General features: G+C 41.8%; 1 protein-coding gene and 1 pseudogene across 4 annotated transcripts in view; both read left to right on the top strand.

Moving 5' to 3' along the window:
- LOC125690835 (ATPase family AAA domain-containing protein 2-like) overlaps positions 1-16792 on the top strand; it is a 31971-nt pseudogene extending 15179 nt beyond the window's left edge.
- Positions 16793-18325: 1533 nt separating this feature from the next.
- Positions 18326-27439, top strand: part of LOC125691434 (ATPase family AAA domain-containing protein 2-like) — a 63990-nt gene continuing 54876 nt past the window's right edge. Inside the window, exons 1-3 of one of the 4 annotated variants that reach the window (XM_048940823.1) lie at positions 24821-24877; positions 25663-25712; positions 27019-27154. Coding sequence is in view for 1 of the 4 variants with exons in the window: in XM_048940826.1 (XP_048796783.1) it covers positions 18949-18966 (18 nt within the window). In the remaining 3 variants the exon portion in view is untranslated. Of the gene's footprint in view, positions 18697-18857; positions 18967-24820; positions 24878-25662; positions 25713-27018; positions 27155-27439 lie in introns of those variants that run through there. The other 3 variants (XM_048940826.1, XM_048940827.1, XM_048940825.1) reach the window with 3 other exon arrangements.

Genomic DNA, 27439 nt, shown 5'->3' with positions numbered 1-27439 from the left:
GGGAATGACCACTGGTGGGAGGCCTTTCATAATGCTAATTTACACTGAAATGTGTCCCTTTGGAGTGTAATTTTTTTTTTTTTTAATGTACAATCAAAAACCCTTTGAAAGCAGTGAGTGTATTTTGGGGGTTTTTTCGTCACAAAAGTGAAGATGTGTTCATTGTTCCTATATGTGGAGTTGCTGGTTCTGAAGTTGTAGTCAGGTTTGTGCCATCTTGGCTGGCACGGATGCTCACACATGCTTAAAAAAACAAAACCAAACAAAAAAACCCATTGTCTCAGATGAATGTCTGGAGTGACCATTTTCTGTTCTTTACTCATGGAGGTTAACAAGTGTGTGACCTCAAATGAATATCAGCTCTTTAAGAAGTTTATGTTAATTAATAAAATCTTCTGTGTTCACTTGTCATAAAAGCAAATATTCTAGCTACGTCTGAAATAAGGCAGCTTTTTCTTTGTCCTTAATTGAAATCAGGTGTCTTCCAGTAAACCTTGAGGAGAATGAGCTGAAGGGAGTTCGTAAGGATCGAGTGAAAATTGGGAAAAGCCTGGCTGATGTTGATCCCATGCAAATCGATAGTTCGGTGAGTGGTTTAATTTGCTGCGTCAGTGTTTGTGAAGGCTTTCAGTAATGGGCCACCTGCAGCTATGCTTGATGGGTTTCTGTCAGGCAACTTCAGCAACAGCCCAGAACATTTCCTTGTTGCTGATGCATAACTTCTGGTGACACCTTCATCCAAATTGCTAACTTTGTTAACAAGGTGTGTTCTGTTGAATTGATCTTCAGGTGCGATTTGATGCCGTGGGTGGTCTTTCTGACCACATTGCAGCTTTAAAAGAAATGGTCATTTTTCCGCTGCTTTATCCGGAGGTGTTTGAGAGATTCAAAATTCAGCCTCCAAGGTAACTGATAGAAACTATTCATTGTAAGTTCACTGTTTTCAGGAGAATATTCAACCGAGTTATCAATGTTTCCTTGCTTCTGGCAACAGTGAGGGGTTGTTTCAGTAGTAGTAAAAAATAATTGCTTTAAAATGGATGGAGTCCAGAGCGTGCATCCATATAGCTTCCAAACATAAGCAGTGCCTTGTCGTGCATAAAAATTTCTTGTCTGCAGGTTGGAAATTCTGTGAAAGGAGAATGTATTTCCAAAGTGTCTTAGTGTTATAAAGTTGGGTTGGGGTGTTTTTTGTTTTGAGTTTTATGTACAAGTTGGCTTGATCAGTTTGTAAGGAGGAGGAGATGGTCTAATGGAAGTCATTTGTGATTTGGTTCTTGGAAGTCTGCTTCTCTTTCTCACCTTTCATGAAGTCCTCAGGTATCATCACTTGTAATGCTTGTTACAACAAGAATGTTGTGGTGTTTGTTGTGCTTGGGATAAAGTAAGAAGCTGTCCATTTCTTACGTAGCTAATCTTGTCAATTATGAAATTGGGTTATTAGATTTATTGATTATCCTTATATTCTTAGTAATCAAAACTCAGTCCTGGTATATGGAAACATAAGTTCAGATTATTTCCTGTCAGAAACTTTGGAAGTATTATTTAGAAGAAGAATAATGGAAAAAAAACCTTCCAGAGCCTTACTTCTTTATTCACTGAAATTCTTATTCAAACAGCAGCATGTTTAGTGCTTTCTTAGCTGATGGTTATGTTTATCTGAAAATGCAGAATACCCTTTTCTGTTTATTTTCTTAAATTTTCTATTCAGCATTAGACTTCCTCATTTTTCTCCAGCAGAAGATGGTCTATGAGGCCAAATCCTGTGACTTAAAGTTTTTTAAGAGAGAATTAAGTGCTTTACTAACAAGTCTTGATATCAAATCCATGCTTGTGTGAAAGCGAGAGCGTGGAGCGTATTGCTAAAGAGCAACCTGGTGATTCATCTGTTAACTCCTTCTGGGCAGAAGTTGCTTGTTTGAGCCCAGTTTGCTCTAATACCCTGTTTGTCTGCTAGCAGTTTTGGAAAGGTCCTTTTGGGGCAGTACATGCTCTTCTGCAGGTGTACATCTGAGGTATCTGCATTATTCATTTATTTTGTTGCCTTGGGAAATTTTGTCGGAGCACAAAACTTCAGGTCCTGCCAGGACCTTAACCCAACTTTAACTATTTGTGCTGTCTTGTACATGAAATGTTTTGGTTAGGTAAGAGGAGTTGTTTGTTCTAGGGATGATGGTTGTAATAGCTTCTCTTCACAATGTTTTTTTTTTTCCTATCTGAATCGTTTTTTATTGCAGAGGATGTCTGTTCTATGGTCCACCAGGAACTGGAAAGACCCTGGTTGCACGAGCCCTTGCGAATGAGTGCAGCCAGGGGAACAGGAGAGTGGCATTTTTTGTGAGGAAAGGTGCAGACTGCCTCAGCAAATGGGTTGGAGAGTCTGAAAGGCAACTTCGTTTGTTATTTGATCAGGTAAGATTGAAATATGCAGTATATTCCATTCCCAGTTGAAACTGTGATTTTCTGTGATTAACATTATTAAGAGCATCCATCCTCTTTTGGGTACTTCGTTAGGGTTGTTGGTGGCTTTTTTCCCCACTGAAATAGGAATGTCAGCGTTTGCTTTTTCAGTGCCTCCATAATTTGGATCAGAGACTTGAAATGGGAAAAGATCAAAATGAGAAAAGCTTTCAAAGCAAAAAAATTTCCTCCCACCAGAACAGCCGCAGAGAAGGCTGCAAGAGGCAAGAGATGATGGCTTTAGATCAGAGGGAAACAGATGCTGTCTGAAAGCAGGGTTCTTTAAATTCATAGAGGAGGCTTGCTTCCACAACCTGTAATTGAATTAAGTTCTGCTTGTTCTTTATGGCTGCCAAATAGCTGTAACAACTACTGGAATGATTTGTTTCCTGTCACCTGGTCACGGTAGGTTGATGTAGACTGATGCTTTCTGTTACTTATGTCAGATACTCCAAGTCAACAAGTAGAGATCCCTGATGTTACTCTTAAAAAAATCTAGTTGCAGTGACATGCCAACCATAATGTCTTTCATGTGTTTTCTCTTGAAACAGTGCTGTTTTACACTTACAGTATTACTGATTTTCACTCTAGGCATATCGCATGAGGCCTTCAATTATTTTCCTCGATGAGATTGATGGTCTTGCTCCTGTCCGGTCCAGTAAGCAAGACCAGATTCATAGGTATTATGTTTTCTATGTCTACGTAGAATCTGCTGGGAGTGGGAGGGGCGATGCTGACCACTTTGTATTCCTCATTAATTTATCCTGAAAACTTGTAGCTCGGTGCTCCTGAACTTGAGATTATTTGAGACAACAGTTGAAAACAGTTCACTTGCTCAATACTAGCACAAGGTCTGTGTTTCCTTACCTATTTTTGTCTGTCTTAAAATGAGTCACTGATGAGCATCATCAACAGAATTGCATCCTTTTTTGAGTACTCACTGGAGAAAGTAATAGAATGGAAGAATTGCTCAGGTGGGAGAAGACCTTTGTGATCATAAAGTCCAAACACAACCTAATTATACTACCCTAACTAACAACCCATTGCAAAATCAAGTCCCTGAGCACCACATTCAAATGGCTTTTAAACACGTTCAGGGATGGAGACTCAGCACCTCCCTAGGGAGTCTATTCCAGCGCTTTACAACCCTTTCAGTAAAGATATCCAACCTAAACCTCCCCTGGTGCAACCTGAGCCCATTTCCCCTCATCCTGTCACCTGCCACCAGTGAGAAGAGACCAACCCCACTCTCTGCAATCACCTTTCGGATATTTGAGAAGAGCCATAAGGTCTCCACTCCACCTCCTCTTCCCCAGGCTAAATGGCCCCAGTTTCTTTAACTAGCTTCTCATAGGCCATGTTCTCCAAGCCCTTCACAAGCCTACTTGGCTTTCTTTAGACCTGTTTCAGCAAGCTCAGTGTCCTTTCTGTATTGAGGTGCCCAAAGCTGAACACAACACTAAGTCATGTGGATTGTATCAAAACTTACTGAACCGGGCAATAAAAATTGTATTTTTTCCATCAGCTCCATCGTATCAACGCTTCTGGCACTCATGGATGGGTTAGACAGCAGAGGGGAGGTGGTTGTCATCGGTGCGACCAACCGACTGGATGCCATCGATCCTGCCTTACGAAGACCTGGACGCTTCGACCGCGAATTCTTCTTTGGCCTCCCAAATAAAGAGGTCAGAAAGTAAATACAACCTTAATGCTAATGTGACAAAGTCGGATTTCATAGCAAAAAGTTGTGCAGATTGGATGAAAGGCTGATATCTGGAGACACTTCCATACTGTGCGGAGCAAATCTGCTGCTGAATATATATGATGACAACTTCAACAAGTAGTTCACTCTACATTATTTTTGGTTTCACTGTGACTAGTCAAGAAAAACAGGATGTTGCTTGTCACTGGCATGTTTTAAGAAGGAATGAAAATGCAAATTGGCTTTAAACTATTGTTCTCTCATCTTGAAGGTGAAGGAAGTGGTGTACATCCTCAATAATTACTTTTTGCTTGCATAAAAGCTTGTATCATGACTGGTGATGGAATGTATTTGGAGCTTTCCCAAAGTTGTTTTGTTTGCTTAATTACTTAATCTGCTTGGGCATTTTCACCTTGAAATTCTGCTCTTGGTCTCAGTAATTCACTTATGAGTGGATGGAGGCGTACTTCATTAGATTGTTCTAATTGGGAGTTACCTGTAATAGCTGACATTCTTACTGCTTCATATTGACAGAGGCTTGGGTGAAGATGTGAAGTGCGCTGCAGAGGGGAAGGGCTTGGGAAGCTTCTAGTTCAGTGGCAGTGATTAACCAAGGTTACAACTGGTGTCTAGTTTGAGTCATAGTTATTTTCTTTACAGAAATTGCAGCAGCTTGAAGAGTGGTACTAGAATTACTTTACTTGAATGAACTGACAGAAAAGCAAGTGCAGTGAACTGATGGGACTGTCACCATGAAATTTTCCAAATTTAAGAGAAATTTCTTGGAGGGGGAAAATAAAAAATGCTTTTCATGATAGTTTTTCTTTTCTACGCTTTTTTGCTGAAGATCATTAGGTCACGTATTTTGGAAACTTTCATGTAAGCTAGAATTGCCCTTTCTTTAACTGCAGGTTCTCAGAAAGAAAGATAAACTTAGAATTATTAGATTTCCTGCTTGAAAATGAACATGTTAAATTAACTATAGAATGGTTTGGGTTGGGAGTGATCTAAAGATCATCTACTTGCAATCCCCTTGCTATAGGCAGGGACACCTCCCTCTAAACCAGGCTGCTCAAAACCCCATCCAGCCTGGCATTAAACATCTCCAGGGAGGGAGCATCCACAACCTCACTGGGCAACCTGTTCCAGTGTCTCACCACCCTCACAGTGAAGAATTTCTTCCTACTATCTAGTCTAAATCTATGCTCGACCAGATTAAACCCATTTCCCCTTGTCATGTCACTCCTTCTCCCTATAAAAAGTCCCTCCCCAGCTTTCCTGTAGACCTTCTTCAGGTGCTAAAAGATCTCCCTGGAGACTTCTCTATGCTGAAAAGCCTCAGTTCTCCCAGCCTGTCCTCATAGAGGAGATGCTTTAGCCCTCTGATTGTCTTTGTGGCCCTCTGGACTTGCTCCAGCAGCTCAATGTCCTTCTTGTGTTGGTGCCGCAGAACTGGACACAATACTCCAGGTGGGGTCTCACAAAAGCAGAGCAGAGGGGCAGAGTCACCCCTCTCAACCTGCTGGTTGCACTTCTTTCAATGCATGCCAGTATACAAATGGCCTTCTGGGCTGCAAGTGTGCATTGCGAGCTCACGTTGAGTCTTTCATCAACAAACACTCCCAAATCCTTCTCTGCTCTCAAGCCGTTCTCCACCCAGCCTGTATTTGTACTTGGGACTGCCCCAACCCAGGTGCAGGGCCCTGTGCTTGGCCTTGTTGAACTTCATGAGGTTGGCATGGGCCCACCTTTTAAGCCTGTCCAGGTCCCTGTGGATGGCATCCTTTCCCTCTATCGTGTCAACTGCACCAAACGTTTAGCAGACAAGCAAACTGTTTGTAGTATTATGAAGCTTTTGAGGGAGTGTTGTTTCTTTTGTTGTTGCTGTTTTTAGAAAAACATAGGACAAAATGAAATGCAACAATTTTTTGTTCCCAGGCTAGAAAAGAAATTTTCAAGATCCATACCCGTGACTGGACTCCTAAGCTGCTGGACACCTTTATAGATGAGCTTGCTACAGAATGTGTTGGTAAGACTGAAAACAAAACGTGTTAGTGGCTGTGACTGAGTTCCAAGGAGTCTTATCTTGTACCCAGCGGTACCCAAGCTGCTGTGCTGTGCTGCAGAACCAGTCCATGAGGCAGCTGGCGTGCCTTCCCATCAGTCAAAATTAGCTGCTTTCATCTGCTTCCCTGTTGTTGTTGTTGTCATTGTTGTCTCAGAACATTGAATGGGTTTGAGGCATCTTGCCCCAGAACAAAGTTGGGATTAGGAAACTGTTTCACAGGCCTTGGATACCAGGCAGTCAGTCACAGAACAAATCTTCCCTGCTGTGCAGTAATAGCTTAAATTCTCTGTTAACCCACTTGTTTTTCGGACTGCGAATTCTTTAAATGTTGCATCTTGGAAACCTGGACTTTGGCTCATGTTTTTGCCTGAGACTGATGTAACACTTAATTCTTTGTTTATTTAGGGTACTGCGGAGCTGACATAAAATCTTTGTGTGCTGAGGCTGCTCTCTGTGCCCTCCGCCGACGCTATCCTCAGATCTACTCGAGTAGTGAGAAATTGCAACTGGACATCAATTCTGTTAAAATAAATGCAGAAGATTTTGTGATGGCTATGGAGAAAATCATTCCGGCGTCACGGAGGGCTGTGCCATCACCGGGCCAAGCACTGTCACCTATTATGGCACCACTCCTAGGAAATACGCTCTCGAGAATCTTACAAGCCCTGCAAAGGGTATTTCCTCATGCAGAGCTTGCGCTGAAGAAGGACCAGCAGCAAGGTATAACCACAGGATCCACTTCTTCAAGATTTTGCCAAAGCAAAAGGTTCTGATTTGTGCAGTCAGTGTACACAAACACTTCAGATGTAACAGTGATAGAATTTTATGCTTTGTGTGCGCATGCTTTTATTATGGGAGTAACTGGTGGAATATAATGCATAGCATTTATTCTGGATTCTAAAGTGAAATGTGAGATGGAAGTACTGAAGGGCTCGATACATAGGAGAGCAGTACACGTTCTCTGCTAAAGCATCCTGTTTCCAACAGTTGCTCACATATTTAGCATTTGTAGAGACAGAGATAAGTATTGAAGCGTAAGGCTCGTTCCAGTCCTGGTTAATGGAGATCCCTTTAGAGTGACGTGCTGATTTCTGGAGAATGTTCTACTAGTGTTACTCTCAGCAGAGCTGGTAGTTTCATTTGCTTTGGTAAAACAGAAGCAGAAAGGGTAGGGGATTGGTAATTGCCCTGCCGTTCTGTTGCCTTCCTTCCATTATTTTCTCCTTCAGTTATCTTTAAGGATCCTTAATTAGAAGATGGGTTTGTCACTGTCATGATTTATTAGTCCTAGACCAGGGGGTCTGTGGCCACCACATCCTTAATCTCCATGTTTCCACTGTGAGAACCTGCTCCAGGAAGTAATAGCCTTCTTGGATTTTTTAGCTATTTCAGAACTACACAAATTGTTCCTAATTATATTTATTCTATGGGGAAAAGAATGAACAACTGAGAAACATACCTTCTACATGTTGTGGAACTTAAAGGAGCAGCACTGCAGAGATGTGCAGCCTCCATAGATCAGTAGCAGGATGATCTCTGGGAAATAACAGTCAGCATGTGACCTGAAATGAAGAAGGGGTTTTGACATTGATTTTGAAGCTGAAGAGCAAGAGAAAGAGGTACAGAGCGTTTAGGAAAAAATAACAAGCCTCTTTTGTCTTTCAGGCAATTTAAATCCTTTCTTAAAAGGTGATGCATTTGGCAGAAATTATGAATCCCCCTCAATCTTTGAAGAGAATGTAACAGATACAACGATTTGCAGACCACAGGGAAAATTCCTTGATTTTAGTAGGTAAATGTCTGTTCCAATTGCATTTAAATTCTACTTTTTCAGCAGTTTTGGCTGTTACAAATATGGGGGGTGGTAGATGTTGAAGTAGAATCAAATGTGTGTGTTGAGGGGGTGATAGTTATTTGCAAGAAGTAAGCATGAAGGTACTGAACTTCTAATAAAATGCATTGCTAGAACTGATCAAATTCAAAACTGAAAAAATCAGCTTTCTTTACCTAAGCCAAGTGATCCTCAGGCTATTAGAGCATGTTGATTTAGAATACTCAAAACCATGGAACTCGATCTGTCATCTCAGCTTTAAAAGCCTGTGTGGATTTGTGCAGCCCTCTTGCCCATCTGTTTTCCAGGACTGTTAAACCAGTAGCAAATTACGTAGCAGGAACTCAAAACTGTTTTTGCTACCATTCAGCCACTGACTTCTGTTAATGTTCTCATGTGGAAGTCAAGCCCACAGCTCAGATGTTAGATGATGTTATTGCAGCCAAATCAAACTTTTTTCTTCTCAATCCTATTGCTGCACTGTTCAGAACATTTTCTGCCCTATAAAGAAATATTTTGTTTGTATGTAATATACTGCTGTAATTCAAGGAGTCCAACTCTGTGCTCCATTAGATATGGCCAATGTATTTCAGTGCCCACACCCACTCTTTTCTAACAGCGTTGCTCTGCTCATTTCTTCCTACCTCAGCTAAATTTGACAGAGGTAGTCAAAACTCAATAACTTGAATGAGAGCCCTACTGAAGGTTAGTGTCTGGCTGACAGTGACATCCAGATGGGTGTGTGCTGGAAGTTGTTGTGCTACTTCATCTCAGGTAACTAGCCAGTTGTCAGGTGTGTATTTAGCTGGACCACCTCCATGCACAAATTTAGGAGCCATTAATTAAAAGAGCAAGATGAGTGGCAGATATGACAGGGATTAGTAGGATTTTTTAGGGGGCAGTAAGCAGGCTGTAAGAACATGGGTTTTGATAGACTTCCTGGTCACAGAACTTGACTTGCTGGAATATGAAGAGTACTGTAAATATATGCATATATAGAAAAGAAATACTTTGAACATCTTTGTGTCTATTTCTTTTTTCTTTTTTTTTTTTTACTATTCTTTTTCTAGGAAAGCTTACTGGCAGCCTACATCCTGCAGGCCACATCTGCTGTTAGCAGGAAAGGCAGGATATGGCCAGGCATCCCACTTGGCACCTGCTGTTTTGCATTCTCTGGAAATGTTTCCAGTTCATACTCTGGACATGTCAGTTTTATTTGTTAACACGTCATCACCTGAAGAGACATGTGCACAGGTATCTTTTTTTTTTCACTCTTTAATCTCACAATCTCATTAATTAATGTAAACAGTCAATTGAGTTGCAAGATGAGCAAAATTCATTGCTAGTGGCAGTGGCATTATTGTTCTGTTCATGTCTGAAAAATCACCTTTTTTTTCTTTTAATCTAGTCCTACACAGTAGGAATGTTGTACATGGCCGTAGTTTTCACTGCAAATTTAACAGTAAGAATGCAATTCAGGAATCTGAAAGATGCTGCTAATAATCCTCTCTCTGTGGCAGGAAATCCTGCTCATCTCAATAGGATTCAGAAAGTAATTTTCATTACCTTCTAAGACTGTGCTCCCAGTAGATGGCTCTGCATCAGACTGCATATTCTGCAGTTCTGTATCCTTTGTTGTTGTTGTTATATTTGTAAGGCAACCAATGTTTCAGGGAAGTGTCTGGGTTTTTTGTTGATAGTTTTCTATGTTTGTTACACGTCCATCTTATACGTTTTGTGCTGCTGCAGTACATGCAATAAGTGCCTTAAAAATCACAACACCTACATTTGTACAGTGGAGAGGTTTTTCTTAACTAGAAGAAACAAACAGATCCTAGAGCCAATTTGCTTTCAGGCGAAAAATCTGTTGTTGGGAGTCACTTTTCTTCTTTCTTAGAAGCATTTGAGAGCAGTACAAGTAAGGACAGGCATGATATGTGACTGGTTACTCCTTTGTACCACGTTTCCTTTTTTGTTGTGTGATGGCTGTGTCTGTGGCCATAGAACCATGGTGTCAAGTCTCTGCCTGGATATACGCTTCCCATCTTGCAGCTGGTGCAACCTGAATGCTGATAGCATGAAAGAGTGCCCAGAGAAATGTGTCGTGTAAGGATGCTTGCCATGTGGTAGATGCATGTCCTCTTGTGTGCTGTGCCATATGTGGGCAGTGGCTTGTTGGACTTCCTGAGCTTGTTGTCTGATCTGATGAATCCTTTGCTAAGGAGAAACTGAGTTACAGAACCATTTGTTCAGGCTGAAGACCTCACAAAAACGTACCAGAAAATATGAATTAAAACTAGGATTCTTTTGCAGTGCAGCCCTCCTCTTTTCACCTAAGCCTTTGTTTCTTCAGACTGTGCTGCAGACTGACTTGGATACGTGTCTGCTCTGAATTGGAAGTGGTGCAGCCACAATCATGTAGGAATTGAGCTAGACTCAAACAGCTTGCTGAGGGGTTAGGCTTGGTTCTTCTGGCACGCCACCACGCTGCTTGAGTTGCAAGGCTCTTTTGGAGTTCTCTCGTACCTAAGAAGTTTTGAATAAAGGCAGATTCAGGTCTGATTCTGTCTGTGTAGCAATGATGTATATTGGAGCAAAAGTAGCAATTTTGCCCTCTTAGTGGTTCTTTAGTTAGTTTGTTTTGATGGTTTGGCTTTGTGTACATGCATTTCCTAGGATAGTTGGATGGATACGTAGACTTATGGATTAGCAGCCTATTCTACATGGTTGAGTTGTCTCATCCAACCTTTTGTTTTGCTAGTTGATCCGAGAAGCTCAGAGGACAGCACCAAGCATAATTTATATCCCACACATCCATTTGTGGTGGGACAGTGTTGGAGCTACGCTGAAAGCTACCTTTCTATCACTAATTCAGAACATTCCATCATTTGCTCCAGTCTTGCTGCTTGCAACATCAGATGTCTGTCACACTGCTCTCCCGGCTGAGGTATTTCTGTCAATGCTTCTCTTAACTCTTCATTCAGTTTCTTGTTGTTTGAGGAACACTTGAGGCATTGGAGTACTGTGCTTTCTGAAAATGCATACTGTCATGATTTAGGCTCCCTAACAAATCCCTTCAGATTTGCTTAGAATGAAAATGCTGAAAGCATTTGCCTCAAGTGTTTTTTGAGTCAAATGACCAACTTTGACCCAATATTTCCCCTCCTTCTCACAAGCAGGTAAGGTAAATTTACTTCAGACAATAATTTGAGTGACTGCAAGGCAGTTGGGTATCTACTTTGTCCAGACTGTGCAGTCCCTACAATGGAGGTAGCAAAAATATATTTTTAGTGAGAACATTTCTTGTGATGTACTGCCATTGCATAGTAGGGTGGATGAAATGCTAGTAATTAAATGTAATTTAGAATAAGTTAAGATTGCAACACTTCTAGGAAAAAAAATCCATCCCTTTCTTTGTAAAGGCTAAAGATTCAAATCGGAAGCTGAGTTCCAACTTCTTTCTAAGTAACTTTGAAATCCAACTTTTATTGTATTTCTAACTGCACTTCAATAAGCGTACATGTGCTTACTGATGAATCCTTTGCAGACTTCTAAGAGTCTGCATTCAAGTGTTCAGAATGGAAATGTGCTGTTTTCACTCTGATTGCTTTGTCTCAGTGCTTCAAGGGGAAGACGGTATTGCCTCGATGTGTTTGTTAGGAAATGCTTTGGGAGTGCTTAAGTTTCCACAGAAGTTTTTATACTGGTAAATCAGTTCCTTCTAAGATAATATTGAAATTCTTTCCCTACCTCTTGATAGTAAAGATAGAAAAATAGACTGCACCTTAGAAGCGTGCAAATTGAGACCTTATTTAAATACAGAAATAAAAACTTATTAAAAGCTCTCTGTGGTCTACTGAACTGAATCCTTTCTCTTCCTTCTCTAGCTACTATGCAGGTTAAAATTAAAGGGCAGCGAGGGAAGTCAGTACAAAGTGAGTGGTCTTAGATGTTGTGAATGTCACAACGTTACCGGTTTATCCTACAGTTTTCTCTTCGTGCTTTAGGTACAAACATTGTTTAACAGTGATTTTGGAGAAGTTTTCAATATCCAATCTCCCAGTGAGGATGAAAGAAAACATTTTTTTGAGGACTTGATCTTGACTCAAGCTGCTAAACCTCCCGCTTCAAGAAGGAAAGCAGGTGAGGATATTATTGAGTGGCTCCCAAATTGCTAATTCTTGGTATCATGGTTTCTGAATACTCAGCTAGTTTTCAATGATGCAAAAGAGCATCTTCCTTCTCTCCTCCCTTCTGTCCCCAGAATGCTAAAATACTTGCTACCCCTTTACTGTTATTTCCAACTAAAGGGTGAAAGTGAAGAAAAAGTGAGGAGCTATAAAAATAGAGATGGAAAGGGAACAGTCATTATTTCTTCCTGCTCCTTTGAGTAGGGCATGAAGAGACTTTGGCTTCTTTCCATCGGAACACATGACATGTTGTAAAGATTCCTGGTCTCAGGAGTGAGTGGGAATTTTGCCACCGAGTTCACTCACATTTTGTGCAATCTTACGTAAATACGAAGCACGGTGGGCTTTTCTGTTGGGCAAAACCACAAAGTTTGTTTGTAACAAGGTTAACAGAACCAGAAAGCATATGGCGTGTCAGTCTTTACAGGCTGGTTTTTTTCTCCTTTGAATGTTGCCTTAAAGTTGTCTCTTTAATTAAACTCTTCTTAATATGTATTTAGCTTTCAAAGACTGGAGTGTGATAGCAACTTTAAAGGCTGTGTGGCTGTTTGTCTGTGTTGTTCATGTCGTAAGATGAAGTGTCTTACCTTGCTTTTTAGAAATAATTCCTATTGAAGGGAAGAGTTGCCTGCCTGTAACATCTTGAAGATGATGATTTTGCGAATGAAATGAAGCAGTTGACTTTTAATGGGGTTGGTTCGCTATTAAAGATTGGACTTTTTTCTGAACGTAGGGAGTGTGTGCTTCAATTCCTTTGATTGGTTTCCTTGTAAGTCAAGTCAAATGAAGATGATGGATTTTGAAAGAGTTATTTTCGTAATCTTTTGGTTTGCTTTTTCTACTGTTTCTTTGTAGAGGTGTCAAAAAGAAAACGCAAAAAAACCGACTCCTCTTTTCCCGTTGCAAAGAGAAGAAGGTCTTTTCAATTCAATGAAGAACAGAGGCACACGAGTGCTGAAAAAGCAATGGACATTATGACAGAGTCAGCTATTGTAGTGCTGGTGGATTACTGTGAGCTCAAAGTACGTCTAAGTTCAACTTTGTTTAAATTGTGAAATAGGACATATTTTTGCTTTATGTACAGTTATCAATTGAGGCAGTTGTTAACCAGTGCCAATTTACACAGTTAACGGCAGGGATATATAGCACAAATCAACCTACCATGGACTGTGATTGATGTGTTTCCACACCTACAGCTGCTGTAGGTTTCTGTAGGTTGCTGTTTTTACTTCTGGTAAGCATTGTCTTAGGAGGCAGTTTCTCCACCTCAGTGTTAAAATTCAACCAGCCCTTTTACCTTAAAGCAGCCCACTGACAACCTGCTAGTACTGTTACTTATTAATGTTACTGCTAAGCTTCCAAAAACAGAAGAGCCAAGGATCTTCTGCTATTCTAAACTTGTATTTTTCCCATTTTTTTTTCCTCAGCAACTGCTGGATATGGTCACTGATCTAACAAAGGAGGCTGATATATTCTATTTTGAAAAATTATATGCTAAGATTTGTCAGTGTATTTATCAACACCGAGACGATTATGACAAAACCGAATTACTGAAGGTAATTTTTGTCTTATAGCATGTTCTATCACTGGTATGCAGTGAATGTGCATTCTGGAGATCGTGCTGCTTTAGCATTACTCTTCACTGTTTTGTTGTCTGTGCAAAGACAAAAACCAAAGTAAGACTTTGTCATTTCAGTCTGGGAGGCACTTCTCCATATTGCAAAACCATTGTTAGATTTGGCATAATTGGTGGTTTCAGCAGGAAAAAGCTTGAACTTGAAGACAACGAGTCACCCACACGGCCCTTTCCAAGCAGTTAGCATTAATCTGTCAGTAGTTTTTCTTGAGAACTGACTTAAGGGTGGGGGGCTGTGAAGGGGTGCTTTTCTCAGTGTTCTGCTTCCTCTTTCACCCCTGCAGGCAGGAAGACACGGTGATACTTGGTAGATGTTCCACCCTTAAGAGCAATTAAAGTATGAAACATTAACAGGAGAGATTCTAGTGAGACTAGAGAAAAGTCTCAATTTCTAACCAGTGTGCTTGAGCATCTGTAATTGGACGTAAAGGGAGATTTCTGCCTGTGCCAGCTGTACACTAACGGGTCCAACTCTCTGATCTCTCCCTGTAAGAGAGGATTTTGGAGTTGTCAGAACTCAACAGAAATCTTCCTGAGGCACCGTGGTCCAAGTCAGGCATTCCCAGTATTGCATCAATTTGGATGTGATGGTTGTTCAGTCTTTAGACTTAGGATCCTTGAACCCATTTGTCTTTGAGCTGCTTGTGCCTGAGAACAGATAAAATTCTTGATGCCTCTCAGTCTGCCTTGGAAAGAGGAAGCCTCTTTGTTTAGGCACCAATCATCTCTATCTCTTCTTCCACATCTGATAAAGAGTTATAACAGATGCTCTGTTCTGACTGGGAGAGTCAACAGTGTTTGGATTAAGGGAAGCCACCCTTGGAAAAGCTGCACCCTTCTCTCAGCTAGGATAACAATATGTTTTAGCTTGAGAAGGGATTTATTTTATTTCAGGGCTTGAGAGCCTTTGTTACTTAACTTGTAATACTTCAAGCAAGCCATTTTCTTTTAATTTATTTTCTACCTTTTACTTGTTGATTTATTTCAGCCTGGAGAAGAGAAAGCTGTAGGATGACCTCATTGCAGCCTTTCTGTACCTAAAGGGAGCCTACAAACAGGGGTGGAGAGGGGTCAACTCTTGGAAAGGGTAGATAATAGCAGGTCAAGGGGAAATGGTTTGAAGTTGAGGGGGGGAAAGATTGAGGTTGGATGTCAGAGGTGAGTCCTTTACCAAAAGAGTGGTGAGGTGCTGGAACAGGCTGCCCAGAGAGGCTGTGGATGCTCCGTCCCTGGAGGTGTTCAAGGCCAGATTGGATGGGGCCCTGGGCAGCCTGGTCTAGTATTAAATGGGGAGGTTGGTGGCCCTGCCTGTGCAAGGGGGTTGGAGATTCATGATCCTTGAGGTCCCTTCTAACCCTGGCCATTCTGTGATTCTATGGTATAGATCCATAGAGTCTCTACGTGGTAATCTCCAGGTTGGATGCATGAGGATGTATCTGAAGCTAAAGGGGATAACAAGGCATTGTGAGAGAGGCAGCACACTGTTTATTAGCTGTGACTAACAATTGGGTGTCATTATGAATTCTTTATTCATTTTGTGGAAAAGTAGAAAATGTTGATCAGTTTTATTTCTGCTTACTGATATTTTTGTTGTCTTTTTTCTTATTAGGTTTTGAAGAAAGAATTTAAAGCCTTAGCACGAATGTGATCTGTGACATCCTTGATTGCTGTTCTGCAAAGTTGTTTTCATTGGATGTTCTTCTGTTATTGTTGCGTGTAATTCAGTACTTTATGTAGATAGAACAAATATATCTTAATGTATATTTTTAATGTTCAGAAACTCTTTCTAAGTGTGTTTATTTTGTATTCTTTCCCTGTATGTGTTGATATTTTGTGATGAATAGCAAACTCAGACAGAAGGAGTACGGTCTTCTGAGATCAGTGCGTTCAGCCGTCCTCTGCAATGCACAGCACCTTAACCTCGTGTTGTGTGGTTTGTGAAGTACTGCAGTCAGTGCCTTGGTCACAGTGTAGATGTGAATGTCTTCCAGATGCTTCCAGTGCCTCTTCTTAAAAGAAAAGGATGGAGAAATGGATAAGCCTATATCATCCTTTCTCAGACACATATTTTTTTCTGCAGAAATCCCTGGTGATGTATATTGTACAGCACGGTATGTGAGGGTTTTAAAACGAGTCTGATTCTGACATGTGAAATCTAATGCCTTTAGAAAACTCTCAGTGCAGTTCAGAGACTTCTTTGGTTTTGTTTTTTTCAATTGCCTGATAGCATCTCAGGTGGCTTTCCTGGAATTAACAACAGAAAGACAGTCTGGGAGAAAACGTTTCCACAAAGATTTTTTGCTATGGCATATTTTCAACAATTAAAATCCCAGCTTGAGAGGCAAAGCCAGGCTTGGTATTGAAACTTCCTCACATGATGCTTGGTCTTGCTTCTAACAGTGACAATCTTTATACTGGAAAATAGTATTTTTAATATTTATTAATTTAATGTAAATTATTAGTTGAATTAAATTTGTAAATAATTTTCTTAGTGACGAAGAGAGAATCTATTTGTCTATTTCTTAAAAATCAACTGTATTTCACCAAAAATATATGTAAGAAATATCAGAGCAAGACTCTGTTTTAGAGGTCAATTCCTCTTCAAACCAGTGGAGAAAATTAATGTGACAACTTTTTAAATTAACGTAAGATGGGGGAAGGTTTTGTTTTCAAAAAACAATTGTATCGTGATGAAATATGTAGCAGTATCTGTTGCTGGTATGTCACCAAATACCTAACTGTGCAATCCCCGAGTGTGCTTTCTTACGTGTGTTGTTTCTTTCTAGTGTGTGCCAACATTTCTAAACTATGTGGGGTTTTTTTTCCTCTGGATTGTTTGGATGAGTATTAATGAGAAATGAATGTCCATTTGTTTCTTTCGATTCACTAAAAATCTTAAAAACAGTATGAGTCTGAAGACTTTAAAAGAAGTGCTTTCTGGGAGTAGCTTACCTTGTTTATGGTATATTGCTTATGCGGCAGTAGCGAAGGCAGGAGGAAGAAAAGCGTACATTCAGAATTCACACATTAATGTATATTACTTGTTCTGTAACTTGGTGAGTATCACAGATTTGTTTGGGGTGTGCATGGGGTTTGCTGAGCTCATTCTCTGAGGGACTTTGTTGGAAATGTCTTTGTAATGGAGATGGAGTGGAGAAATCCCCAGTCTTGTCTGTAAGAGTTTCTGAGCTGCATACAACGCACTCTTGTGCTTCCCAGGTTCTCCTCATCCCTTATCACCATACAATCGTATGCAGTCAGCTCTCTGCATGGCAGCTTGAAGATTTCATCCTTACAAGGAGTGACTGGAAAGGAAGAACCAGGAGCATTCCTCTCACACAAACTTGATCTTCAGGCTATGCGCAAACATCTCCTGTTGTTCATCTCAATAACAAAGCACACTTCTACAGTTTTAGAAACTTAGAAGCCTCGCTGTGCCATGAGTTGTTCCCTGTTACTGTAAGCGGTTCCCACGAGCCACTTTCTGCTTTTTCTCCTTTGGGAATCAATCACATGTAGGGTCTGAGCCAAAGCTGCAAATAGTGATGGAGGAAAGGGAAAGGCTGCTCCGAAAGTCATGCCTCCTATTTTATAACGTTGGCCAACACGGTCAGAGGTGGTACAGCAGCTGAACCTGCCCACCACTGCCGTGTTACATTTTGTCGTGTGGCAGATGGCAGCAGAGGGGCAATCCGATAGAATGGTGTCTGATACGGAAGTCTGTATGAAGTAAAGGTGTGGAATTGAATTCCCGCATGTGGAAGAAATGGCACTGACATTCATGGATGCTTGCTGAATGCTTACGGACACCAAAATGGGATGTGAGCACAGGGAGGTGGTGGCTGGTGAAAAGCTGAGAAACAGCAGGTGAGCTCCAGTAGTGCACATCTCTGTGAGCGCAGCGTGCAGCCGTTCACTGCTGGCAAAAATACATAGCTGATGGTGTGGCTGTTGAAAAATAGCATTTCTTAGCTGAGAATTTGCTCTGTCCTCCGGTGTTACTGTGCTCTTTGTGTTTGTTGTCGTTTCCAAGGAAAACAGCGGGCGGCATGACTTTCGGAGCAGCCTACATACTATGTAAGCACGGTGCGTCGCAAAGTATCTCGGTGGCAGCTAACAGCGACGTGTCCGAGACGGCTGGAGAAAGATGCCCAAGTTCCACCTCTAGCCAGAGCACGGGGCTGTGCGGGTCGTCTCTTCCCCCGCCCGCGGCACGGCGGCTCGGGACCGCGCCGCGCCGCCGTCGCTCAGGCCCGGGCACGTGCGGAAAGCCGCGGGTGGAAGAAGCTGACGGTCGGGCGCTAACTTAGCGGGCACCGCCGCGGGCCCGGACCGGCCTCCGCCGGGTGTCCGCCGCCGACGGGCGGGGCGGCGGCGGGGCGGCGAGCGGCTCCGCCCCCGCTCCCTGCGAGGGAGGCAGAGGCACGGCCGCCGCTGCCCGTCCTCCCCGCGCGGCCGCCCCGGGGCAGCGAGGCGCCGGGAGGATGCGAGTGCGCGCCGCGGGCGGCGGCGAGGCGAGGGCCCGGGCGGCGTTGGGAGTTCCCGGCTCGGCCGCCGCCCCCCCGCCCCAAAAGAAGTGCAGTAGTTTGTGAGACGCAAGATGGAGGCGCGGCCGTGAGCGGAGGAGGCGGGCGGGCGGGCGGCGCGGGCTTGCACTGAAGAAGGAGCAGATCCACCCGAGAGTGCTGAGGGAACTGGCGGAGGTGACAGCCGAGCCGCTTTCCATCATCTGTCAGCGCTCCTTGTTGACTGGTGAGGTCCCAGAAGACTGGAGGCTTGCCAATGTGACTCCCATGTACAAGAAAGGTGGTAAGGAGGATCCGGGGAACTACAGGCCTGTCAGCCTGACCTCGGTGCCAGGGAAGGTTATGTTAATTAATAAAATCTTCTGTGTTCACTTGTCATAAAAGCAAATATTCTAGCTACGTCTGAAATAAGGCAGCTTTTTCTTTGTCCTTAATTGAAATCAGGTGTCTTCCAGTAAACCTTGAGCAGAATGAGCTGAAGGGAGATCACAAGGATGGAGTGAAAATTGGGAAAAGCCTGGCTGATGTTGATCCCATGCAAATCGATAGTTCGGTGAGTGGTTTAATTTGCTGCGTCAGTGTTTGTGAAGGCTGTCAGTAATGGGCCACCTGCAGCTATGCTTGATGGGTTTCTGTCAGGCAACTTCAGCAACAGCCCAGAACATTTCCTTGTTGCTGATGCATAACTTCTGGTGACACCTTCATCCAAATTGCTAACTTTGTTAACAACGTGTGTTCTGTTGAATTGATCTTCAGGTGCGATTTGATGCCGTGGGTGGTCTTTCTGACCACATTGCAGCTTTAAAAGAAATGGTCATTTTTCCGCTGCTTTATCCGGAGGTGTTTGAGAGATTCAAAATTCAGCCTCCAAGGTAACTGATAGAAACTATTCATTGTAAGTTCACTGTTTTCAGGAGAATATTCAACCGAGTTATCAATGTTTCCTTGCTTCTGGCAACAGTGAGGGGTTGTTTCAGTAGTAGTAAAAAATAATTGCTTTAAAATGGATGGAGTCCAGAGCGTGCATCCATATAGCTTCCAAACATAAGCAGTGCCTTGTCGTGCATAAAAATTTCTTGTCTGCAGGTTGGAAATTCTGTGAAAGGAGAATGTATTTCCAAAGTGTCTTAGTGTTATAAAGTTGGGTTGGGGTGTTTTTTGTTTTGAGTTTTATGTACAAGTTGGCTTGATCAGTTTGTAAGGAGGAGGAGATGGTCTAATGGAAGTCATTTGTGATTTGGTTCTTGGAAGTCTGCTTCTCTTTCTCACCTGTTATGAAGTCCTCAGGTATCATCACTTGTAATGCTTGTTACAACAAGAATGTTGTGGTGTTTGTTGTGCTTGGGATAAAGTAAGAAGCTGTCCATTTCTTACGTAGCTAATCTTGTCAATTATGAAATTGGGTTATTAGATTTATTGATTATCCTTATATTCTTAGTAATCAAAACTCAGTCCTGGTATATGGAAACATAAGTTCAGATTATTTCCTGTCAGAAACTTTGGAAGTATTATTTAGAAGAAGAATAATGGAAAAAAAACCTTCCAGAGCCTTACTTCTTTATTCACTGAAATTCTTATTCAAACAGCAGCATGTTTAGTGCTTTCTTAGCTGATGGTTATGTTTATCTGAAAATGCAGAATACCCTTTTCTGTTTATTTTCTTAAATTTTCTATTCAGCATTAGACTTCCTCATTTTTCTCCAGCAGAAGATGGTCTATGAGGCCAAATCCTGTGACTTAAAGTTTTTTAAGAGAGAATTAAGTGCTTTACTAACAAGTCTTGATATCAAATCCATGCTTGTGTGAAAGCGAGAGCGTGGAGCGTATTGCTAAAGAGCAACCTGGTGATTCATCTGTTAACTCCTTCTGGGCAGAAGTTGCTTGTTTGAGCCCAGTTTGCTCTAATACCCTGTTTGTCTGCTAGCAGTTTTGGAAAGGTCCTTTTGGGGCAGTACATGCTCTTCTGCAGGTGTACATCTGAGGTATCTGCATTATTCATTTATTTTGTTGCCTTGGGAAATTTTGTCGGAGCACAAAACTTCAGGTCCTGCCAGGACCTTAACCCAACTTTAACTATTTGTGCTGTCTTGTACATGAAATGTTTTGGTTAGGTAAGAGGAGTTGTTTGTTCTAGGGATGATGGTTGTAATAGCTTCTCTTCACAATGTTTTTTTTTTTCCTATCTGAATCGTTTTTTATTGCAGAGGATGTCTGTTCTATGGTCCACCAGGAACTGGAAAGACCCTGGTTGCACGAGCCCTTGCGAATGAGTGCAGCCAGGGGAACAGGAGAGTGGCATTTTTTGTGAGGAAAGGTGCAGACTGCCTCAGCAAATGGGTTGGAGAGTCTGAAAGGCAACTTCGTTTATTATTTGATCAGGTAAGATTGAAATATGCAGTATATTCCATTCCCAGTTGAAACTGTGATTTTCTGTGATTAACATTATTAAGAGCATCCATCCTCTTTTGGGTACTTCGTTAGGGTTGTTGGTGGCTTTTTTCCCCACTGAAATAGGAATGTCAGCGTTTGCTTTTTCAGTGCCTCCATAATTTGGATCAGAGACTTGAAATGGGAAAAGATCAAAATGAGAAAAGCTTTCAAAGCAAAAAAATTTCCTCCCACCAGAACAGCCGCAGAGAAGGCTGCAAGAGGCAAAAGATGATGGCTTTAGATCAGAGGGAAACAGATGCTGTCTGAAAGCAGGGTTCTTTAAATTCATAGAGGAGGCTTGCTTCCACAACCTGTAATTGAATTAAGTTCTGCTTGTTCTTTATGGCTGCCAAATAGCTGTAACAACTACTGGAATGATTTGTTTCCTGTCACCTGGTCACGGTAGGTTGATGTAGACTGATGCTTTCTGTTACTTATGTCAGATACTCCAAGTCAACAAGTAGAGATCCCTGATGTTACTCTAAAAAAAATCTAGTTGCAGTGACATGCCAACCATAATGTCTTTCATGTGTTTTCTCTTGAAACAGTGCTGTTTTACACTTACAGTATTACTGATTTTCACTCTAGGCATATCGCATGAGGCCTTCAATTATTTTCCTCGATGAGATTGATGGTCTTGCTCCTGTCCGGTCCAGTAAGCAAGACCAGATTCATAGGTATTATGTTTTCTATGTCTACGTAGAATCTGCTGGGAGTGGGAGGGGCGATGCTGACCACTTTGTATTCCTCATTAATTTATCCTGAAAACCTGTAGCTCGGTGCTCCTGAACTTGAGATTATTTGAGACAACAGTTGAAAACAGTTCACTTGCTCAATACTAGCACAAGGTCTGTGTTACCTTACCTATTTTTGTCTGTCTTAAAATGAGTCACTGATGAGCATCATCAACAGAATTGTGTCCTTTTTTGAGTACTCACTGGAGAAAGTAATAGAATGGAAGAATTGCTCAGGTGGGAGAAGACCTTTGAGATCATAAAGTCCAAACACAACCTAATTATACTACCCTAACTAACAACCCATTGCAATATCAAGTCCCTGAGCACCACATTCAAATGGTTTTTAAACACGTTCAGGGATGCAGACTCAGCACCTCCCTAGGGAGCCTATTCCAGCGCTTTACAACCCTTTCAGTAAAGATATCCAACCTAAACCTCCCCTGGTGCAACCTGAGCCCATTTCCCCTCATCCTGTCACCTGCCACCAGTGAGAAGAGACCAACCCCACTCTCTGCAATCACCTTTCGGATATTTGAGAAGAGCCATAAGGTCTCCACTCCACCTCCTCTTCCCCAGGCTAAATGGCCCCAGTTTCTTTAACTAGCTTCTCATAGGCCACGTTCTCCAAGCCCTTCACAAGCCTACTTGGCTTTCTTTAGACCTGTTTCAGCAAGCTCAGTGTCCTTTCTGTATTGAGGTGCCCAAAGCTGAACGCAACACTAAGTCATGTGGATTGTATCAAAACTTACTGAACCGGGGAATAAAAATTGTATTTTTTCCATCAGCTCCATCGTATCAACGCTTCTGGCACTCATGGATGGGTTAGACAGCAGAGGGGAGGTGGTTGTCATCGGTGCGACCAACCGACTGGATTCCATCGATCCTGCCTTACGAAGACCTGGACGCTTTGACCGCGAATTCTTCTTTGGCCTCCCCAATAAAGAGGTCAGAAAGTAAATACAACCTTAATGCTAATGTGACAAAGTCGGATTTCATAGCAAAAAGTTGTGCAGATTGGATGAAAGGCTGATATCTGGAGACACTTCCATACTGTGCGGAGCAAATCTGCTGCTGAATATATATGATGACAACTTCAACAAGTAGTTCACTCTACATTATTTTTGGTTTCACTGTGACTAGTCAAGAAAAACAGGATGTTGCTTGTCACTGGCATGTTTTAAGAAGGAATGAAAATGTAAATTGGCTTTAAACTATTGTTCTCACATCTTGAAGGTGAAGGAAGTGGTGTACATCCTCAATAATTACTTTTTGCTTGCATAAAAACTTGTATCATGACTGGTGATGGAATGTATTTGGAGCTTTCCCAAAGTTGTTTTGTTTGCTTAATTACTTAATCTGCTTGGGCATTTTCACCTTGAAATTCTGCTCTTGGTCTCAGTAATTCACTTATGAGTGGATGGAGGCGTACTTCATTAGATTGTTCTAATTGGGAGTTACCTGTAATAGCTGACATTCTTACTGCTTCATATTGACAGAGGCTTGGGTGAAGATGTGAAGTGCGCTGCAGAGGGGAAGGGCTTGGGAAGCTTCTAGTTCAGTGGCAGTGATTAACCAAGGTTACAACTGGTGTCCAGTTTGAGTCATAGTTATTTTCTTTACAGAAATTGCAGCAGCTTGAAGAGTGGTACTAGAATTACTTTACTTGAATGAACTGACAGAAAAGCAAGTGCAGTGAACTGATGGGACTGTCAGCATGAAATTTTCCAAATTTAAGAGAAATTTCTTGGAGGGGGAAAATAAAAAATGCTTTTCATGATAGTTTTTCTTTTCTACGCTTTTTTGCTGAAGATCATTAGGTCACGTATTTTGGAAACTTTCATGTAAGCTAGAATTGCCCTTTCTTTAACTGCAGGTTCTCAGAAAGAAAGATAAACTTAGAATTATTAGATTTCCTGCTTGAAAATGAACATGTTAAATTAACTATAGAATGGTTTGGGTTGGGAGTGATCTAAAGATCATCTACTTGCAATCCCCTTGCTATAGGCAGGGACACCTCCCTCTAAACCAGGCTGCTCAAAACCCCATCCAGCCTGGCATTAAACATCTCCAGGGAGGGAGCATCCACAACCTCACTGGGCAACCTGTTCCAGTGTCTCACCACCCTCACAGTGAAGAATTTCTTCCTACTATCTAGTCTAAATCTATGCTCTACCAGATTAAACCCATTTCCCCTTGTCATGTCACTCCTTCTCCCTATAAAAAGTCCCTCCCCAGCTTTCCTGTAGACCTTCTTCAGGTGCTAAAAGATCTCCCTGGAGACTTCTCTATGCTGAAAAGCCTCAGTTCTCCCAGCCTGTCCTCATAGAGGAGATGCTTTAGCCCTCTGATTGTCTTTGTGGCCCTCTGGACTTGCTCCAGCAGCTCAATGTCCTTCTTGTGTTGGTGCCGCAGAACTGGACACAATACTCCAGGTGGGGTCTCACAAAAGCAGAGCAGAGGGGCAGAGTCACCCCTCTCAACCTGCTGGTTGCACTTCTTTCAATGCATGCCAGTATACAAATGGCCTTCTGGGCTGCAAGTGTGCATTGCGAGCTCACGTTGAGTCCTTCATCAACAAACACTCCCAAATCCTTCTCTGCTCTCAAGCCGTTCTCCACCCAGCCTGTATTTGTACTTGGGACTGCCCCAACCCAGGTGCAGGGCCCTGTGCTTGGCCTTGTTGAACTTCATGAGGTTGGCATGGGCCCACCTTTTAAGCCTGTCCAGGTCCCTGTGGATGGCATCCTTTCCCTCTATCGTGTCAACTGCACCAAACGTTTAGCAGATAAGCAAACTGTTTGTAGTATTATGAAGCTTTTGAGGGAGTGTTGTTTCTTTTGTTGTTGCTGTTTTTAGAAAAACATAGGACAAAATGAAATGCAACAATTTTTTGTTTCCAGGCTAGAAAAGAAATTTTCAAGATCCATACCCGTGACTGGACTCCTAAGCTGCTGGACACCTTTATAGATGAGCTTGCTACAGAATGTGTTGGTAAGACTGAAAACAAAACGTGTTAGTGGCTGTGACTGAGTTCCAAGGAGTCTTATCTTGTACCCAGCGGTACCCAAGCTGCTGTGCTGTGCTCTTCAGAATCCATTCTCAGATGAATAAATATGATTCCAATGAACGTATTCTTATTTCCTTCTTTTCACAGAGATTTTCCTCTGGCAAAATGGAATGTTTCCATGGATACTGTTTAAGACCAATAAGAAAAAACATCACTGTGCATTCAGATTCCAGCTTTGAGACAAGTATGGAAATATTGAGTGAAAATGTGAATAGGAGACCCTTTGGAAGGTACTGTATTTATATACACTTAATCTGTGTTCAGCGTATAGTGAAAGCAAGAGGGCAAGCACACCTAGTGAGTCTTGTAATGATAAGTCTACAGGTAAGAATCTGTAGAGCTCTCTGGGTATGTTAATACCACTATCAGTACTTTGAGGCAGAAGGAAAGTCTTCTGCTTGTCCAAAAACCATGCATCCTTTCCCAGCTTTTTGGAGGTCTCTCTTCCGCTTTGGTTCATGAGATATAGTTCATATTTTGAGATTTCAAGATGAGCACGTGTAGTGGAAATGCTAAGTCACAGCCTGAACCAGTGATTGAGCTCCTGATGGGAAGGCAGGGCCAACCCAGGGGGACTCAGCTGTGTGCAGTGTAGCTGAGTGACCAGAAGGGGTGGAACCAGGATCCAGCCCTTCCCAGACCTCATTGAAGGGTTGGCACTCACTGGAGATCCCTTTGTACCTGAGGCTTTCCAGAGGTAGGCAGCTTTATTTCCTTCATGTTTGTGTCCACAGTTGCTGCGTTGGGGCTTGTTCTCATTTGCTGTAGCCAAAGAATTTGCCATCCTGATATTATTGCTGTACTTTCTATCCATTATAGCATTACAGCACGTTAGGAAGTGTATGTTTGTATAGAACTGTGAGCATGTGTTACGTGACAGATTTGGGGTCTGAATCCTGCATGTAGGTTAAAGGCTTTTCTTTGTGTACTGATTATAAAGGTGGTGAAGTTCCCAATTCTTAATGGGGCTGATACAGTAACTTTTTTCTCCCTACTTTATTCTCTCTTAATGTAGGCAATTGACAAAGACAAAATCTGACCTGAAAAAAGAAGAACATAAGGAAGGTAAGCAGTTGTAATTCACTAGGATTCTTATTTGAATTGTTCACTTTGTCTATTTCACTTGGCCCCAGAACTTTTGAAACTCATCAGCCAAAACTAATATGTTTCAAAGACAATGAATTTCCTATGGGCTTTATGTAAATAGGAAGATATTCTTCCTGGGCTTTCAAGGAATTAATAGAATGCAGCACGAATTCCAGCTAGTTCTTAAGCATTGAGGAATCTGATCCTTACCTCGGGTTTCTCTTCTGCATGGGGTTTCTGTAGTCTGCAGGACACAAAATAATGGACAATTGTTCTGGCAAATAGGTGGGACTACTACAGTGTTACAGTATATCTAATTTAAAGAGCAGTTTGGTCAGGAGATGCACAAATCCACTGATGGTTGGAAGGTTTCACTGACGTTCATGGGTTTGACTTAGAACCAAACTGCAGAGCTGAAGGAAGCAGCACTTGGTGCAGAGAGATCACTTTCTGACACCTGGCAAAATCCGCTAGATCTGTGCAGTGTCCTACCAGCTATTGGCTAAAGCAGAGCAAGTGCCTGAAATGGAGCATTTCACATGCTGTTGTTCATGTGCTGATTGTAAAAGCATGTTATTTAGCAGGTCCACACTTGTCAGTGCTAACTATGAAACTAAGATCAAGGCGTAGCTGTCATCATACTAAGACTGTGGTGTAGCTGTTACCTTCCCAGTGTCCTCTGGTCAATATTTCAATGGCAGTGCAAGTAACAAACTTGTGAAAAAGGATGTACTATGTTAAATGCTAGGCAGGCTTTCAAAGAAAGCAGGAGCTGGAGTTTTCCAGCATTTGGATGTATATCTTGAAGTAGTTCTTATTTATATTATTACATAACAGTTCTTAAGCTCTTGTGTCATGATGTAGAAAGCAAAAATGATCCATGCTTACACAGGGTCATGAAGCACTTGCATCCTAAGAAAAGGCTTGCCTTTTCTTTAAACAATTGCCTTTTTTTAACAATTTTTTTTAATGCTGTGAGATACTTAGATACATTTTAGATGGATGGAGCAAAACACTTTGGAGAAGTATTTGTAGTTTTCTCTACTGGACGTTTCAGTAATAAAGTTTTTGTACAGGTCATCCTTTTAAGTAGACTTTGTGTTCCAAACAAGCACTAAGCAGAGTGCTGTGCTCATGACAAAAACTTCTAAATCTGTATTTAAAGAAAAAAATCCACTTCAGGTTTTCTGTTTGCTTGCTTTTACATTTTAGAAGAACAATGATGAAAGAAGGGGAATCGCATCTTTACTGTCTCAAAATATTTCACATATTTACTGTATTTCAGTCACAAGGACACTGAAAATGAGAGCTGATGCAAAAGCTGTCAAACAAATCCATGAAGAAAATGGGGATTTGGAGGTCCAACGAAGCCGTTACGCTGCTACAAATCAGTCTATTCTCTTTGATGCACTTATAACAAAGTAAGTGTTCTTTCCTTGCTGACCTGCTAAATGAGCCTTATTAGCAGGCTTTATGCCATGACACAGTACTGCCTATGGACTTTGTCTTTCTCTTGACAACAGAGAGAGGTATGGGATGAGGAATCTTCATGCTCTTAGTGCCTTTTGCATGTGGGTTCTGTGCCTTTCTGTGTTGTCTTCTGACCAAAAATGGTAGCTTTACATTGCAATTTTCCTTAGATTTAACATGCTGTTTTCCATAGTTTTCTTAGTATCAGATGTCTTCATTTCTAGCAAACTTTTATA

This window comes from Lagopus muta, chromosome 3 (assembly GCF_023343835.1).
Source record: "Lagopus muta isolate bLagMut1 chromosome 3, bLagMut1 primary, whole genome shotgun sequence".
NCBI lineage: Eukaryota > Metazoa > Chordata > Aves > Galliformes > Phasianidae > Lagopus > Lagopus muta.
This window is presented reverse-complemented; position numbering and strand designations above follow the sequence as displayed.